The 18180-nt window shown below is 36.5% G+C and overlaps 1 protein-coding gene across 5 annotated transcripts in view; it reads left to right on the forward strand.

Moving 5' to 3' along the window:
* The window catches only part of LOC119067041 (chloride channel protein 2), a 228147-nt gene that overhangs the window by 180307 nt on the left and 29660 nt on the right, over positions 1–18180 (forward strand). For all 5 annotated transcript variants that reach the window (XM_037169782.1, XM_037169784.1, XM_037169783.1 and 2 more), the window contains one exon: positions 17899–18129. In XM_037169782.1, the coding sequence (XP_037025677.1) occupies positions 17899–18129 (231 nt within the window). The remainder of the gene's footprint in view (positions 1–17898; positions 18130–18180) is intronic.

Here is an 18180-nt window from a genome sequence, read left to right on the forward strand (position 1 = left end):
CTGTACCCGGCCTGTTCCATCGGTATCTTCTTGAAAATCTTTGGGCTGATTCGTGTGTATATCAATCTTTCAAGCAATTTATACAAAATACTCAGTAACGATATAGGGCGAAAATTTTCTGCTGAATCCGATTTCTTTCCGGGCTTTAGAATTGCAACTATTTTCGTTTTCTTAAAGGATGATGGCACGTTCTTTGTCTTCAAAATATCGTTGAAAAAACTACGTAACCATTCGATGGTCTTTGGGCCACAATTCTTTATAAACTCGGGATGTATGTGGTCCATACCTGCTGCCTTGCCAGTTTTGATGATCGAAATCGCTTGGATGATTTCGTCAATAGTAAACGGATGGGAGAACTCCTGATTGTGAGACAGAGTTTTTCTATTGCATTTCAATTTGTTTCTTATCTTCGACATCCATCGTTTGTCCATGTTAACTTTCGTAAGTTGCACCAATCTGGATACCACCTTGTTGGCTGATATATCGGATGTTTTATTCAGTTTCGCATTTGCCGTACCAAGCCGCCGGATTTCAGACCATGCTTTACGGCTCGAATGGATAAAATTCATGGTCGATATTGGACGCATTAGACGAATGTAGAGTAGACTCAAGGTACTCCAACACAATTCGATATGTGTAAAAATGCTACTTCATGTATAAAACTTCATAAGAGCACGGAGAAATTCAGAATCGGCCGAGGTGTAAGGCAGGGTGACACCATTTCACCGAAATTATTCACGGCGATTCTGCAGAGTGTTTTTAGGTAGTTAAACTGGAGTAAAATGGGTCTAAAGATAAATAGAGAGTACCTGAGCAATCTCCGCTTCGCTGATGACATTGTACCCATTGTACCGATAGCAGCGAATCTAGGTCAGGCTCAGCTTATGCTACAACAGTTAAGTGAAGAGGCAAGCAAAGTTGGCCTCAAGATGAACCTTTCGAAAACAAAAGTCATGACCAACATCGGGGGCGATAGAGAAATCAAAATTGGTGACACTGTCATTGAACGAGTCGACAGCTACGTATATCTAGGACATAAACTGAAGTTAGGTCTGGACAACTGAACTGCAGAAATAAGACGTAGGATTGGTCTTGCATGGGCAGCGTTCGGAAAACTCAGACTAATTTTCAAAAGCAGAATGAATAATAGTCTGAAACGCAAAGTTTTCGACACTTGTGTCCTTCCAGTGCTCACTTATGGAGCGGAAACGTTAACTTTAACGAAAGCATCCGACGATAAATTGAGAGTGACACAAAGAGCCAAAAAACGGAGTAAGCTTGGAATAACACTCAGAGACAGAATGACGAATCAATGGATTCGACAACAAACCAGGGTCGTTGATGTCATGGAAAGAATAGCATCTCTGAAATGGAGCTGTGCGGGACATATTACAAGAAGGACAGACGAACGTTGGACCAAAAAGATCATGAACTGGTGACCATATAAAAGACGAGCTATAGGTAGACCACCAGAGAGATGGACAAACGGAATTAAGAATATTGCAGGTACAAACTGGCAGCAAATGGCAATGGAAGAAGTTGGAGAGGCCTACATCCAGCAGTGGATAGAAACAGGCTGAAAAAGAAGAAGAAGAAGGTGTCGAAAGCCACCACAGAACCTGTTGTATTCCATCATCGATTGCATCAAAGCGGGATGTTTGTCGGAGCAATGCAGTTGGTTCACTTGACGGGTCCGATACGTATGAGTCTCATGATTAAACCGGACGTCGAAGTTATTCTTTGTAAGCGAGTTGATGATTTTGTGGATGTAGGTGATACGTTCGGCAGCTGCCAATTTCTCGACCGGAAGTATGCTGGTTGAATACAAGAACGTCGATGGCGTGAACCGATGTAGATGGTATAAGGCCTTAATGCAGCGGTTTTGTATTCTCTGCAATTCCTGCAGTTTCGTCTTCGATCCGACGCTGTATATGGGCAGCATGTATGAGATGTCACTCTCGACGTAAGCCAAATAAAGTTGCTTACGTTCATCAATCAAAAGATACTTAAGATACTAAGGTACTCACACGTTTAATCACCACACCATCTATACTGATGTTCAAATCAGGGAGTAGCCTAGCTCTACCGAACATCATGTAACAAGTCTTTGTGGTGTTCATGGTGAGGACTGCTTTGTGCGTTCGAGTTCTTCCGCCGTCTCACAAGCATAGTACAGAGCGGTATCGTCAGCGTACAACAATTTTTTTCCCTAAAAAGTTTATGGAAATCGGATGACCGACTCGTGAGTTAGACCCCTTGGTGTGAAACAGGCACAGGGCGGCAAACAGTTTTTGCTTGTAGATCAGCCAAATTTGAACGGATTTTGCTTTATTAGATAGGTATTGACCGTACCAATCAGGGAAAAAAAGTTTATGAAATTATGTTCTCCGGAGCGTGACCTAGGTCTCTTGGAGTGACCTCTTATCTGGCTACTCGGCCGTACAGTGAACGTGAAGTATTTTGTCAATATCTCGAGTAAATTTTGACCGTATGTACTATTTTCGGTCTCCTAACAAAATGGCTGCCGGCGGCCATATTGGATTTTATTAAAAGTAATATATCTTGTGAAAAATGGTACTTAGAGAGTTTCTGTTAACATGGAAATAATTTGTTATGTGTGTGGGGTTTCAGGGATTCCATATATGGACATCTATATATATATATCTATAAACAGCTATACTGAGCTATATACAGGCATATATAGCTATATAATAACATATTCCTCTGTGAAATGTTTATTTATAGTGAAATATAGGTAAATATAGCGGTATATAGCTGTTTAAATAGGAATTTATGAAATTTGACTTCGTACGGGGCTGTCTATATTGCCACCGTTAATTTATTTGTTGATGATAACAAGGCAAAGAGTGGATAATGTAAGTGATTTTAAAGGGAGAATAGTTTTTCAGCAGAGAAGAAAATGAAGTAAGAGAAATGAAGAGTTTCACATTAAAGGCTTTTGATACGAATAGGTGTTTCGTACGGGTCGGCGTTTGCTATGTTTATATCATTATTGATATTTTGACGATGACTTTTGACCTAATCTAGTCTTGTATATTGTGATTTTTTTGTGTATAATCATGTTACTTGTTTTTTGTACTTCACACGTACCCCCACGAAGAAGTGATAATAAATTCGATTTAAAAAAAAAATCAAATGAAATTAATTATGGAATGCTGTGCATTCTGAACATATAAATATGAATGTCTATTCTCTAAAGAAATCAGAGCTTTCATGACCTCTCAAGAGGCAACATCAAGTATTTCAATATGTAGAGTAGAAATACCTCCACATAATTGCATTTTTTTGACTAGTAATAGTTTAGTAATGTACTACGTGATACGAGATATCAAATTATTTCACGTGTAAAGTATAACGTTTTAATTTATGAGCGAGGGAAAAGGTTTTTACTAGTGAGGGAATAGCCACATTACTTCAATTTTTTTTTGTAGTGGAAGAAGAAAGTGTGTCGTTATTTTTAGTTACTAGATTGAAATTTAATTGTCCTATCCGTAGAAAATTGCTTGGATGTTGTCAAGTAGGATCTATTAAAACAAATGATCTGTCGAGAAGGCGTGTGTTCTTTGAGGAGTAAAATTTCGATGCGAATTGGTAGAAGGTAGTACGTGGTAGATTTCACTTGACGTTTGAATTCTTTAGTCGATTTCACTTAACTTTTGAATTCTTCAGTAAACGACCAAATTTTAGTGAACCTAATTTTGGCCGATTTCACTTATCTTTTGAATTCATCAGTAAACGACCAATTTTTGGTCAGCCAAATTTTGGTATATTTCTTGCACATGTTCTTTTGAATTCTTCAGTAAACGACGAAATTTCGGTCACCCAAATTTTGGTCGATTTCACTGAACTTTTGAATTCTTCAGTAAACGATCAAATTTTGGTAGATCTCGCTTAACATGTGAATTCTATTGAATTCTTAAGTAAACGACGAAATTTTGGTCGGCCAAATTTTGGTATATTTCACTTAACGTTTAAATTGTTTAAAAGATAATCAAACCGTTGACTGTCGAAATTTTGAATAAAACGGCAGTGCATCGTTTGAATTTGCATTTTCTGCATACTTTTTCTTAGGGAAAATAGTTGAAAACAAAATTATTTATCTAATTCACAAGAAAAACAGAATTGGTTGACACTTGCACAACAATGATAACAAATAAAAGAAATGTCATACACCAAGTGTGTGTTCGTCGAAAGGCGACTATCGCAATTCTTTTCAGATGTCTGTTCTAACTGAACTTTTTATAATCACCTCGGTATGTTGTCCACTAAAATGTCGTTATATTTTCATATTGTAGGACGTACCCTACAAAAAAGCAATGCATTCATAATACATTTCAAATGCATTTCAAAACAAATGGCTTGAAAAGAAGACTAGATTAGACTCGTAGATTTGTTGTCATTTCATACTTTTCGTGGGGTAGACTATTAACAATCCTAAAAATGTTTTATTCTTCGGTTAGTTCTTATGAATTTTGTATTTTGTCCTACATTAGGCATATGAGAACATAAAACATCACCAGCGGACTCGATTGATACATAAGCTAAGTAAGAACTAAGATAGAAGAAATTGATTTGTGCTAAGTAAAGCCTAACTCTACAATCACGTAACGCGTCAGAATTTATTAAAGAAACGCGAAAACTAATTGATCAATTAAAAATAAAACGTGATTTGTATCACTTTTCATTTAAATCGGACGGTATTTATGTAGTTGGTACAGTAATTTTTCAACCGAAAAATTTGTATGTATTGTCTCAAGTGAAACTGATAGCTTCGACTAAATTGAATGAGAGGGCAGCAGGACATGGTTATTAAATTAGCTTTCAAAGCGCTGTGGGTCGTGTGGAACAAAAAACTCTTGAACCACACAGAATATAAAAACTTATTTGGAGCCCAGTTTATGTAAAATACACATAGGGCCCTAGTAGCATTTCGCTTCTAAGGCCCTAACTCACGGTCCGATTTAAAAAAAAATTCCTGGATAGGTATTGACAATACCTATCATTTGCTATGTCATTTACATTTCCATCGTTTGTTTTGCCATAAATATCACCAAAAGACCTTAAATCACTATTTCGACTATCTTTCAAAGGAAAATTTTTTTTTGAAATCGGATTTGATTTACTCAAGATATTGACGTGACGGACAGACGGACAGACAAAATTGTTATTGCGGATTCGTCATCTATGAACATAGGCAAACACTTTGCCCTTACCGTCTGCTTCGAATTCCATCAATTACACACGGCATCGTAATCCTATAAGCCCCTTCGTACTTCGTACGGGGCTAAAAATGCAAGTTATGTGTTTTAGCGGGGAGAAATAAAGAATACACTAGTTTTTTTTGGCGTCCACAACCGTTCACAACTAAATTCAAGAAGGCAGCATAGCTGCCTTAACCATCACTCTAGGTTTCATTTAGGAATTGCAATTGTTACATTTGTAACTTTGTGGCCAAATCGGCTGTAGAAGTGCTCGTTAAAGAAATGTAGATAAGAAATGCACGCTCAAAAAATTATGATTATCAGACCCTCTCCCCCTGTGTACGACAAAATGTATGAAGCATACGCTTTTGTTAGATTCCTCCTCCTCCTCCTCCTCCTCTATAGAAACTGAATATTTTGTAAGAAAGGGAAAATTCTTCAAGGTCATTTAATTGGACTAATTAAAGTCTTCGCTATATTTGGAAAAAGGGCAAATCCGGTGAGGGCGAGTTATTTTAGCGTTCCCGCTGCATTTTGTTAAAAGTAAAATCTTGTGAGGGCCTTCTCTTAGAGCAGAGCCTTCGAAATATTTCGTAAGAGGGCAGATCCGGTGAGGTTGAACATTTTTAGCCTTCCCATTACATTTCGTTTAAGAGCAAATCCAATAAGGTCGAGCTATTACCGTTTCCGCTTCATTTTGTAAGAGGAAAGTCCGGTGAGGTCGATCTATAAGCATTCCTGCTACATTTTGTAAAAGGGCGAATCCGGTGAGGTCAAGGTATTGGCGTTCTCGCTTCACTTCATGAAAGGGTGAGGTCGAGCTATAAGCGTTCCCATTACATTTTGTTTATACTTTTTTAGCGTTCCCGCTACATTTCGTAAAAGGGCAAATCCAGTAAGGTTATCAGAGGCTTCGCTACATTTCGTAAAAGCGAAAAACCGGTGAGGTCGAGCTATTTTAGAGTTCCCGCTACATTTTCTTAAAGCTGTTTGACAGTCTGGTCCATGTAAACAGGGAAAGTCAGTTAATTTTATAATCAGTTGTAGATGAAAGTAGCAACAGTGGTTTGTTTATTATCGTTAACAATACGACTAAAGATAGTGTATTCGTTGTTTTTAGAAGATATTTTTTTGCATGGAAAATATGTTTCGCATGGATAGCATGCTTCAGATGGAAAACATATTTCAGATGGGAAACATATTTCAGATAGAAAACATGTTTCACATAGGAAACATATTTCAGATATTAAACAAATTTCAGATGGAAAGAATGTTTCAAATTGAAAACATGTTCCAAATGGAGAACATGTTTCAAACGGAAAACATTTTTCTGATAGTAAACATATTTCCAATAGAAAAATATTTTAGGTAGAAAACATGTTTCAGATAAGAACATGTTTTAGATAAGGAACATGTTTCAGGCAAGGAACATGTTTAAGATAAGAACATGTTTAAGATAAGGAACATGTTTCAGATAAGGAACATGTTTCAGATTAGTAACATGTTCCAAATGGAAAACATGTTTAAAATGTCAAACATTTTCCAGATATAAAACATGTTTCAGATTCGAAACATGCTTCTTGAGCTGAATATTGGAACTTCATAAAGTACTTCATAAAACTTCGAACAGTTCTTTTTGTCTCTTTTACACATGTTTTTTCTTACAAATTACGGCATATTGGCTCTTCCTTTTCCTTTGAATTTCGATGAATCTAGAGCTTTTGTTTCATAACCCAGCTTTAGGCATTTCGTCAGAAAATTTTCGAATGTTTGTATTAACCTTTACGAAGATTTTTTTATGCGATATTCCAAAGTATTAGCATCTAAATTATTCTAATAAAACTTTCCTCTTCGTCTAACATGATTTTAGTTTTAGTTGAAACAAATGTCAGAGTTTACCGCCATTGATAAACTTACCTTTTGCGATTAAATTTAATTCAAGAAACTTCTAAGCTAGGCTTTGATTTTCTTCCATAAATGGTCTCAATAGAAGCCACACACACTGAACGGTCCTTTATAGTCCGTAGAATAAGAATGTGTGTTCTTAGTATTGAATCGACAAATGTGTCGTAAATTCTTTGAATTACCAAATCTGAAAATTTTTAATCTGTAGGGTAAAGGTTAGTCGTGCTTCTATACATTGACGCTGCCTTGTAATGTGTGTATAACCTTGAAAATGTCAATAAATGTTACGCGTTACCGAAGAACTATACTAATACTATTCATCTACTATTCTAAAATTTACGACAAAAATCTGATAAAACTTCAAAATAAGTTATTTATATTAATTCTGTTATTTGCACAGTCTCAAATTAGAGTATCGAACCTCCAAATTATAAAAAAAAATATTAAAACCGGAAATTAAACACTTTGCGTAGCAAAACAACAAAAAAATTAAAATGACGAAAAATTCAAATTCAAAATAAAAAGTGCGCCTGCGAGAAAGTGTGAAACGGACGCATCTTCTGTTATAGGCCGATGCCATGAAATCGATGCATTTTAAAACTCTAAAATATCTCAAATGTGTTCCGAAATAAAAAAAACGGACTGTAATAATTATTAGACGATGCGAGAGAAAAAAAATTAACACCTAAGTTACCGACACCGTTCCGGCGCCCGGCTCGCATTGCGGCCCTCCGCTTCGCTCCGGGGCAATGGGCCGGATCGCTCGGCGTGTTAAAACACTTTTTATGTACAATGAAAATTGGTATTAATTTCGTAAAAAGATGAGTTCTGTAGGGACGAACTAAACTCCTTTACGTTACATTTCGTAAAAAGATGAATTCCCTAAGAACCAACAAAACGCCTTTACGGCGAGAAGAAAGTTAGGAATTGAGTTGAGCTGAGATCTTGGATGAAAAGCTATTATAAAAACTGAATCGAAAATAAAATTGTCAGCCTAAATAATAAACTGAACGAATCTCCAATAATTTTGTGATTGATCTTAAACGGGGTGGAAATCCTACGAACTTGTTAAAGTTTTTAAAGTTTTGTGAACGGGAAAATCCGGTTAAATAAAATGTTTATTTAAAAAAAATCTATAACATCGCTAGAGTTGTCGCAACGTCAAACTTTCAAAAAAGATCCTGAGACGTTCGAGATATGTCTGCTCCAACGTTATTCAGCTGGTGAAACGTCATCCACGTAGCCGAAAAGTATTGTTGACAAAATGTTCGCAAAAGCATTGAAGGTATCACGGCAGAGTATAATAATTTTTTAAAAGTTAACTTTACTCTCCTGTGAAGGTATGGATCTGTGGATGACGCTCGCGGTTATTTTCAATCTGTCAAAAATCGTTTTTATCGTACGACAAAACAGACCTATAATTCTGAATCAATAAAAAACCAAAATCCATGTTCCAGCCACAAAATTTTATAGAATCAGCGCTCGTAGTATTTAAATAGACGAACAGTATACGGAGATAATATTTAGGACTTGGAAATTTACTTCCGAATTTATTCATCAACCAATGTAGTTGTATCCAAAGAAAAACTTACAGCGTTTTGAATATTATAATATCGACATCTATAAGGATTTTTGTGAAAATCGGGAAAAAATCTTAATATTTTGATTTAAGTGCATTTATCTCTATCATTGGTTTTTTATTTCAAAATTTTCGCGCTTACAAAAACGTACAAACTTTCGCACTGTTTGATCTAGTACATTTAGCACTGACGTTTGACGTCTTAAAACGAAAAACATTTTTTGTTGTTGTTTGCAAACAGTAATAAAATGTCGCTTTGAAATGAAAAATGAAAGAATGCAACAAAAGGTGTTGCGATTTATGGCAAAATGTTGTGCAATCGATAGGCTTTATCAGATTTCAGGTAATTTAGGTCATAAAAAACTGCAAAACAAATAATTTATTGTGGAAATCTTTTAGAAAAATATGGCACTAAGACCACATAATCGCTCCAGACAGAGGCTCCGGATATTGGATGTTTGTCCTCAATAACTGCTGTAACGCTCATGAATCACACTCTGATTATCAGTGTGCCCTCAAGTGCTTCTTTCGTTGCAATATTTAAATTTTTACAACGAACTTTTTTTCATATAAGAGGCAATGCGCCAAATACTGAAGAATGACGCAAAATTTTCGTTTCTAAATCTTTTCATATCTCGGTCCAAAGACTTCGGATCAAGTTTCTTTGTTCAATGACCTACCTCAACTTTATAGGGAGAACAATTTTGCTCAAGTAACCTATAGTCTTACACGCCATCTTGTGGCCGTACTGACAGTAAAGTTGAGCCTCTGTTTTGAGCTTTAGACCCCATTTGCTCGGGAGCAGAACCATAGAATTTTTTGATATGGGGCTCATTTGAAAGGTATTTCCGAGTACTATCAACTAATAATAGTCGTTTTCAATCCTATGGATACGTTTAAAAGAAATTTAAAAAAATCGATTTTTTGTACCCAAAAAAAACGGTTTTTTTGCATTTTTTACTGTGAGGTGCCGAAAAAATTTGATTTTCGGAATCTACACCCTCGATTTCCCCTTATTAGTCATTAACCGCTAAACATTTGATCCACCACAGCCCGTAGTACTCAATTGAAAAGTGCTAAATTTTGCACTTTGGCGGCCATTTTGACAGGCAAAACGCCATAAATTTTTTTTCCTCCACCACCATCGTGTTCAGCACATTGAATACTACCAAAATCAGCGAAAAAATCGTTAGGTCCGTGTCGAAGGGCCGGCCCTAAGGTGGGGCCCTACTGTCAAAAATCGATTCTAACGCCTATTTAGAGTCATCCTGTGAAATTTCAGATTTTTAGAACCACGCAAACGCCTGTTACAGGGCAAAAGCTAAAAACGGCGCTTGTGTAATAAGAGGGGTTGATAAAGAAAGTCAATTCAATATACATAATGCGAAAGTCGACTACATAATGTGATAGTCAACTCCTGTCAATAAGTGTACTGCGATCAAAATGGCCAAAAAATGGCATTGTTACAAAAAAAATTCTCTCCAAATTCCATGAAATTGTATCTGTATGTATGAAATGCTAATCAAACCATATAGCCAAAATTTCATGCAATTCTGAGACAAAAAAATTTTAATTTTACTATGCTGGTGCATGTAACAAGGCTAATTCATGTATAGGCAATAACCTTTACATCACTCGCATAGTAAAACGTCGTACTACACACGGAAAATAAAGTGATATCTCGTATCATGATCTCATCTGGATACGAGATATCACTTTACTTCCCTTGCATAGTAATGTACTATTACTTTTTTGGCCATACATTATGACCAAAAAATGGCATTGTTACAAAAAATGTAAAAAAAATTCTCTCCAAATTCCATGAAATTTTATCTGTATGTATGAAATGCTAATCAAAATTTCATGCAATTCTGAGACAAAAAAATTTTAATTTTACTTTTTTGGCCATACATTATGACCAAAAAATGGCATTGTTACAAAAAATTCTCTCCAAAAAAAAAAAATTCTCTCCAAATTCAATGAAATTTTAACTGTATGTCTGAAATACTAATCAAACCATATAGCCAAAATGTCATGCAACTCTGAGACAAAAAATTTTTAATTTTACTTTTTCGGCCACACATTATGACCAAAAAATGGCACTGTTACAAAAAATTTAAAAAAAATTGTCTCCAAATTCCATGAAATTTTAACTGTATGTCTGAAATACTAATCAAACCATATAGCCAAAATTTCATGCAATTCTGAGCAGAGACACTTCTAACATACAAGCTCGTGGGACAAATCCCCCGCAGGCCCCTGTCTCGTCCCCCCCAGTTGACCTTGCTCTCTCTAACAAATCCCCCGCAGTGGGCCCCTAGTGTTCTTAGTCTAAAGGGTAATGTAAGGGCTCCCTACTAGAAAAAATTGGGCCCCTGCATAAAGCGGCCCCCGCACTGAAAAAGTCTTAAAAGTGTCTCTGATTCTGAGACAAAAAATTTTTAATTTTACTTTTTTGGCCATACATTATGACCAAAAAATGGCATTGTTACAAAAAATGTAAAAAAAATTCTCTCCAAATTGTGTGTGTTATCGTTGGCCGGGTAAAAAAAAGGTGTAGGTGAGACCTTTTTGAGACTGAAATTTTTATATGGAGATGAGACTGGATGAGTCTTGTTATTTCGAACCTTTGAGACCGATAATTCATCCAAAAATTCATCGGAATTCATCCGAAAGTAATGAGAGGTCTCATTTCAAAGATTTATGGAGGATGTTCGAGGCTGGATGAGGTGTCTCATTTCGGATTTGTTAGACGTTGTGAGACTGGATGAGTGGTCTCATTTCAGGATTTGTTAGACGTTGTGAGACTGGATGAGTGGTCTCATTTTGGATTTGTTAGACGTCATGAGACTGAATGAGTGGTCTCTTTTTGAAATTGTTAGACGTTGTGAGACTGGATGAGTGGTCTCATTTCAGGATTTGTTAGACGTTGTGAGACTGGATGAGTGGTCTCATTTCAGATTTGTTAGACGTCGTGAGACTGAATGAGTGGTCTCATTTTTTAAATTGATAGACGTTGTGAGACTGGATGAGTGGTCTCATTTCAGATTTGTTAGACGTCATGAGACTGAATGAGTGGTCTCTTTTTGAAATTGTTAGACGTTGTGAGACTGAATGAGTGGTCTCATTTCGGATTTGTTAGACGTTGTGAGACTGAATGAGTGGTCTCATTTCGGATTTGTTAGACGTTGTGAGACTGGATGAGTAGTCTCATTTTGAAATTGTTAGACGTTGTGAGACTGGATGAGTGGTCTCATTTAGGATTTCAAAAAAAAAAACTGTTTCAGAACTCTAGTTTTTGAGTTTTTTCTGGACCGTTTTGAGACTTCTCTTTTTTGAGTTTTCTCTAGGCCGTTTGAGACTTCTCTTTTTTGAGTTTTTTCTAGGCCGTTTGAGACTTCTCTTTTTTGAGTTTTTTCTAGACCGTTTTGAGACTTCTCTTTTTTGAGTTTTTTCTAGACCGTTTTGAGACTTCTCTTTTTTGAGTTTTTTCTAGACCGTTTGAGACTTTTCAAATTTGATTTCTTTTTAGGCTTTAGAACTTTTTTCTTCGTTCGTTATTTATCCGCAAGATTTTTGTACTTCTCTGTTGAGTTCACAGATGGCCACTGCCCTTTACTTTTCTTATAATTCGCTAGACCAAATCGACTGAAATTATTTAGAGAATCGTTAGTAATATTTGATTTTTTTTTACCTTTTTCTTATTTGTAATGTTTTTTCTGGTCACCCATCCAAGTACTAACCGCGACGAATGATGCTTAACTTTCAATTTGGACTTCCATCGACGTTACGCATGTTGCTAAATCAGACATATCTATTAGTAGTTCTAATTTTGAACCGTTGATACAATTTCCGAGGCCAGATGAGTAGTCTCATTGCTGAGACCGGTTGAGTGGTCTCATTTGAAGAAAATATTTTCCTCGATTTCTGAGACTGGTTGAGGGGTCTCATTTGACGAAAATATTTTCCTCGATTTCTGAGACTGGTTGAGGGGTCTCATTTGACGAAAATATTTTCCTCGATTTCTGAGACTGGTTGAGGGGTCTCTTTTGACGAAAATATTTTCCTCGATTTCTGAGACCGGTTGAGTGGTCTCATTTGACGAAAATATTTTCCTCTATTTCTGAGACCGGTTGAGGGGTCTCATTTGGAGAAAATATTTTCCTCGTTTTCTGAGACTGGTTGAGTGGTCTCATTTGACGAAAACTTTTTCTTCGATTTTTGAGGTTAGTTGAGTAGTCTCATTTGAAGAAAACTTTTTCTTTGATTTTTGAGGTTGGTTGAGTGGTCTCATTTGACGAAAATATTTTCTTCGACTTTTGAGGTTGGTTGAGTGGTCTCATTTGAAGAAAATATCTTCTTCGATTTTTGAGGTTGGTTGAGTGGTCTCATTTGAAGAAAATATTTTCTTCGACTTTTGAGGTTGGTTGAGTGGTCTAATTTGACGAAAATATTTTTTTCGACTTTTGAGGCTGGTTGAGTGGTCTCATTTGAAGAAAAATTTTTCTTCGATTTTTGCGGTTGGTTGAGTGTTCTCATTTATCGAAAATATTTTTTTCGACTTTTGAGGTTGGTTGAGTGGTCTCATTTGACGAAAATATTTTCTTCGACTTTTGAGGTTGGTTGAGTGGTCTCATTTGAAGAAAACTTTTTCTTCGTTTTTTGAGGTTGGTTGAGTGGTCTCATTTGACGAAAATATTTTTTCCGATTTCTGAGACTGGTTGAGGGGTCTCATTAAAAGTTTTTTTTTTAAATTCGACTTCTGAGACTGGTTGAGGGGTCTCATTTGACGAAAATATTTTCCTTGATTTCTTCAAATGAGACCACTCAACCAGCCTCAAAAGTCGAAAAAAATATTTTCGTTGAATGACGCCACTCAAGCAACCTCAAAAATCGAAGAAAAAGTTTTCGTCAAATGAGACCACTCAACCAGCCTCAAAAGTCGAACAAAATATTTTCGTCAAAGAATACCAGAAAAGAGACTTCTCATTCGGTCTCATGCGGTCTGTAAACTTATCCACTGTGAGACTGCTCACTTAGTCTCGACAATTCCATCGAAAATTGACTTCTCATTCGGACTCAATAGATCTCGAAAATGACAATTTGTTCATCCAAAAGTTTCATCACACAAAAAAAATATTTTGAGACTGCATTGAGACTACCAACCGTTTTTAGACCGAAATGAGACCGTTGAGAATACTTTTTTCGTGGTCTCATGAGTCCAACATTTTTACCCGGGTGTGATGGCTTAATAATTAAATTTTTGATATTTTGATAGACCCCGTATTTCTGGCTAAATGCCTTCATATTTCAACATTTTGTTCTGCTGTTTGCGATACGTATCAACTTTCGATGTTGGTATCATAAAACATAGCTAACGCCGACCCGTACGAAACACCTGTTCGTATCAAAAGCCTTTCATGTAAAACTCTTCATTTCTCTTACTTCAATCTCTTCTCTGATGAAAAGCTATTCGCCCTTTAAAATCACTTACATTATCTTTCTTTGCCTTGTTATCATATACAAATAAATTGCCGGAGGCAATATAGACAGCCCCGTACGAAGTCAACTTTCATAAATTCCTATTGAAACAGCTATATACCGCTATATTTACCTATATTTTCCTATAAATAAACATTTCACAGATGAATATGCTATTATATAGCTCTATATGCCTGTATATAGCTCAATATAGGTGAATATAGATATATTTAGATGTCCATATATGGAATAATAAGAAACGTGAGATCGGAGGATATGCCCGACATAACTGTTGATGAAGTCAAGGCCGCAGTAGCCGAGATGAAAAACAAAAAGTCTACCGGAGAAGTTAGGGATGGGAGGCGTTAAAAATTATCGATAATATCAATCGAAAGAAATTATCGATAATTGATTAATCATATCGTTATCGATAATTTAATAATTATCGATAATTATCAAAATATCGAAATTCGATAATTATCAAAATATCGATATTTTGATATTTATCTGAAAATTCATGATAATATACCGATATATCGGAATATATCGATAAATATCGGATTATCAGACCGAAATAACGATATATCGAATTATCGATATCTTGATAATTATCAAAATATCAATAATTATCGATTATCGATATTTTTTTGATAATTTTCGATAAAAAAAGTCGATAATTATCGATTATCGATAATTGATAATTATCGATAATCATTTTCATTATCGCCCATACCTAAGAAGATGGTGTTCCAGTGGAAGCCATTAAACTGGGTGGAGACTCCTTGTTAAAGGCAATCACGGCTTTGTTTAATCAATGTCTCCAATGGGAAGAAGTACCAGAAGCCTGGGAAAATGCGGTAATTACATTGCTGCATAAAAAAGGAGACATAACAAAGCTGGAAAATTACCGGCCCATAAGCCTATTGTCAACACTCTACAAGTTGTTTATGAAAATCATTACGAAGAGAAACACTAACAAGTTCGACTTCTACCAACCTGTTGAACAATCTGCTTTCAGATCTGGTTTCAGCACAAACGACCATTTGCAGGTGATGAGAACGCTTATTGAGAAGTGTCGTGAATACAACATCGACATAGTCTTGCTATTCATAGACTTCGAAAAAGCTTTCGATTCAGTGGAAACATGGTTGATATTGGACGCATTAGACGAATGTAGAGTAGACTCAAGGTACTTCAACACAATTCGATATGTGTACAAAAATGCTACTTCATGTATAAAACTTCATAAGAGCACGGAGAAATTCAGAATTGGCAGAGGTGTAAGGCAGGGTGACACTATTTTACCGAAATTATTCACGGCGATTCTGCAGAGTATTTTTAAAAAGTTAAACTGGAGTAAAATGGGAATAAAGATAAATGGAGAGTACCTGAGCAATCTCCGCTTCGCTGATGACATTGTACCGATAGCAGCGAATCTAGGTCAGGCTCAGCTTATGCTAACAGTTAAGTGAAGAGGCAAGCAAGGTTGGCCTCAAGATGAATTTATCGAAAACAAAAGTCATGACCAACATCGGGGACGATAGAGAAATCAAAATTGGTGACACTATCATTGAACGAGTCGACAGCTATGTATATCTAGGACATAAACTGAAATTAGGTCTGGACAACCAAACTGCAGAAATAAGACGTAGGATTGGTCTTGCATGGGCAGCATTCGGAAAACTCAGACTAATTTTCAAAAGCAAAATGAATAATAGTCTGAAACGCAAAGTTTTCGACACTTGTGTCCTTCCAGTGCTCACTTATGGAGCGGAAACGTTAACTTTAACGAAAGCATCCGAAGATAAATTGAGAGTGACACAAAGAGCCATGGAACGGAGTATGCTTGGAATAACACTCAGAGACAGAATGACGAATCAATGGATTCGACAACAAACCAGGGTCGTTGATGTAATGGAAAGAATAGCATCGCTGAAATGGAGCTGGGCGGGACATATTGCACGAAGGACAGACGAACGTTGGACCAAAAAGATCATGAACTGGCGACCATATAAAATACGAAACGGAAGTAAGAATATTGCAGGTACAAACTGGCAGCAAATGGCAATGGATCGTACGAAATGGAAAGAAGTTGGAGAGGCCAACATCCAGCAGTGGATAGAAACAGGCTGAAAAAGAAGAAAGAAAAAGAAGATATATGGAATGCCTGAAACACCCCACAAATTATTTCCATGTTAACAGAAACTCTCTAAGTACCACTTTTATTAAAATCCAATATGGCCACCGGCAGCCATTTTGTTAGGAGACCGGAAATTTTACCGACGCTTTACATTCGTTAATACCTTTCAAACAAAAAAAATTCATGAAATTCGGTCAAAATTTATACTCGAGATATTGACAAAATACTCCACGTTCACTGTACGGCCGAGTAGCCAGATAAGAGCTCACTCCAAGACACCTAGCTCACGCTCCGGTGAACATAATTTCATAATTTTTTTTTCCTGATTGGTACGGTTAATACCAAATCCAGACGGACATTTTTTTTCACTGATTTGGCATCTCTAGACAACCACAATAGGTTTCCCCTTACTCAGGGAGTCCAATTCGTGTTACAAACGTATGCGTAAATCAATAAGACCCCAGTACTTCGTACGGGTCTAAAAATAGTATGACCGACTCGGGGCAAAAGTAAAAAAATTCAACCTGTGCGATTCACACGGTTGAATTTTTAGCCCCGTACGAAGTACGAAGGGGCTTATAGGATTACGATGCCGTGTGTAATTGATGGAATTCGAAGCAGACGGTAAATCAAATCCGATTTCAAATTTTTTTTCCCTGAAAGATAGTCAAAATAGTGAGGCTAAGTTCGAAGATGGGCGATTTTTTTTGTTTGAAAGATACTAACGAATGTAAAGCAGCCGTACTATTCCACCTCCTAACAAAATAACCGTCGGCCGCCATTTTGGATTTTTGTAAAAACAATATAAATCGATGAAAATGATAATTACAAAGTCAGTGATCAGTGAGAAGTGTAGTTTGTGTTACATTTGAAAGGAACGTCGTACAGGGCTCCGTAATTGCGCTATGCGCAATTTTTAAGACGTACACATTTCATAAGAATTTTACTTTACCGACGTTTACGGCCGCAGTAGACTTACGGTAAGAGTAGGGCGACGGACGAACTAGGGTCACGTGCGCAATGGATTTGTACGGGGATCAGTCGCAGCAAACGCTCCGACTGTTCTGACGGCTCGTTTTACTTTCGCCCCTTGTCATTTAATGTACTATTGCATACGTATGTATGTTGCGTCTCGACTTATTCTCGACGAAACATACATACGCATGCAAAAATTATTCTCTCGGTATACGAATTAAAACGTGTACTGTAATTTCGTGGTTTCAATCCAAGTCAGGCAAATAACTATTAGAGTGGAACGGTGCGGCATCCACACAGCCGGAAAATGTGCTATACAGTGATGAATGTGTCGTACATCGTTTTGATTGTATACATGTATGTGTCGATCAGCTGAAAAACAGCTGAAGCAAATTCATGCTGAAATTTCGGTGCCTTTAACTGTAGCTTGTTTCCTAAGAATCTGTCATAAATTTATGGCTGTAAGTGGTTTTAGATACATTTTTTGTTTTATACTGAAGGTGTTTTGTACATACTTTCGTAATTGTGCTATTCTAGTCTCTAGTATACGATATTACAGGTTAAAGATTTTTAACGAACTAAAAACCTTTTTCTAGGTGGTTACGCAGTCGTTGGAGCTGCTGCATTTTCTGGAGCTGTCACGCACACAGTGTCGGTTGGAGTCATTGTTTTTGAAATGACTGGACAGATAACCCACATAGTTCCAGTTATGATTGCCGTTCTTATATCAAATGCTATTGCTGCATTACTTCAACCGTCTATGTATGATAGCATCATCTTAATTAAGAAATTGCCTTATCTTCCAGATTTGCTGCCTTCCAGTTCAGGTAACCAAATACTTCGTTTAAAAATATTTCAAATTATATTATATCATCTTA

This window comes from Bradysia coprophila, assembly GCF_014529535.1.
Source record: "Bradysia coprophila strain Holo2 chromosome X unlocalized genomic scaffold, BU_Bcop_v1 contig_117, whole genome shotgun sequence".
NCBI lineage: Eukaryota > Metazoa > Arthropoda > Insecta > Diptera > Sciaridae > Bradysia > Bradysia coprophila.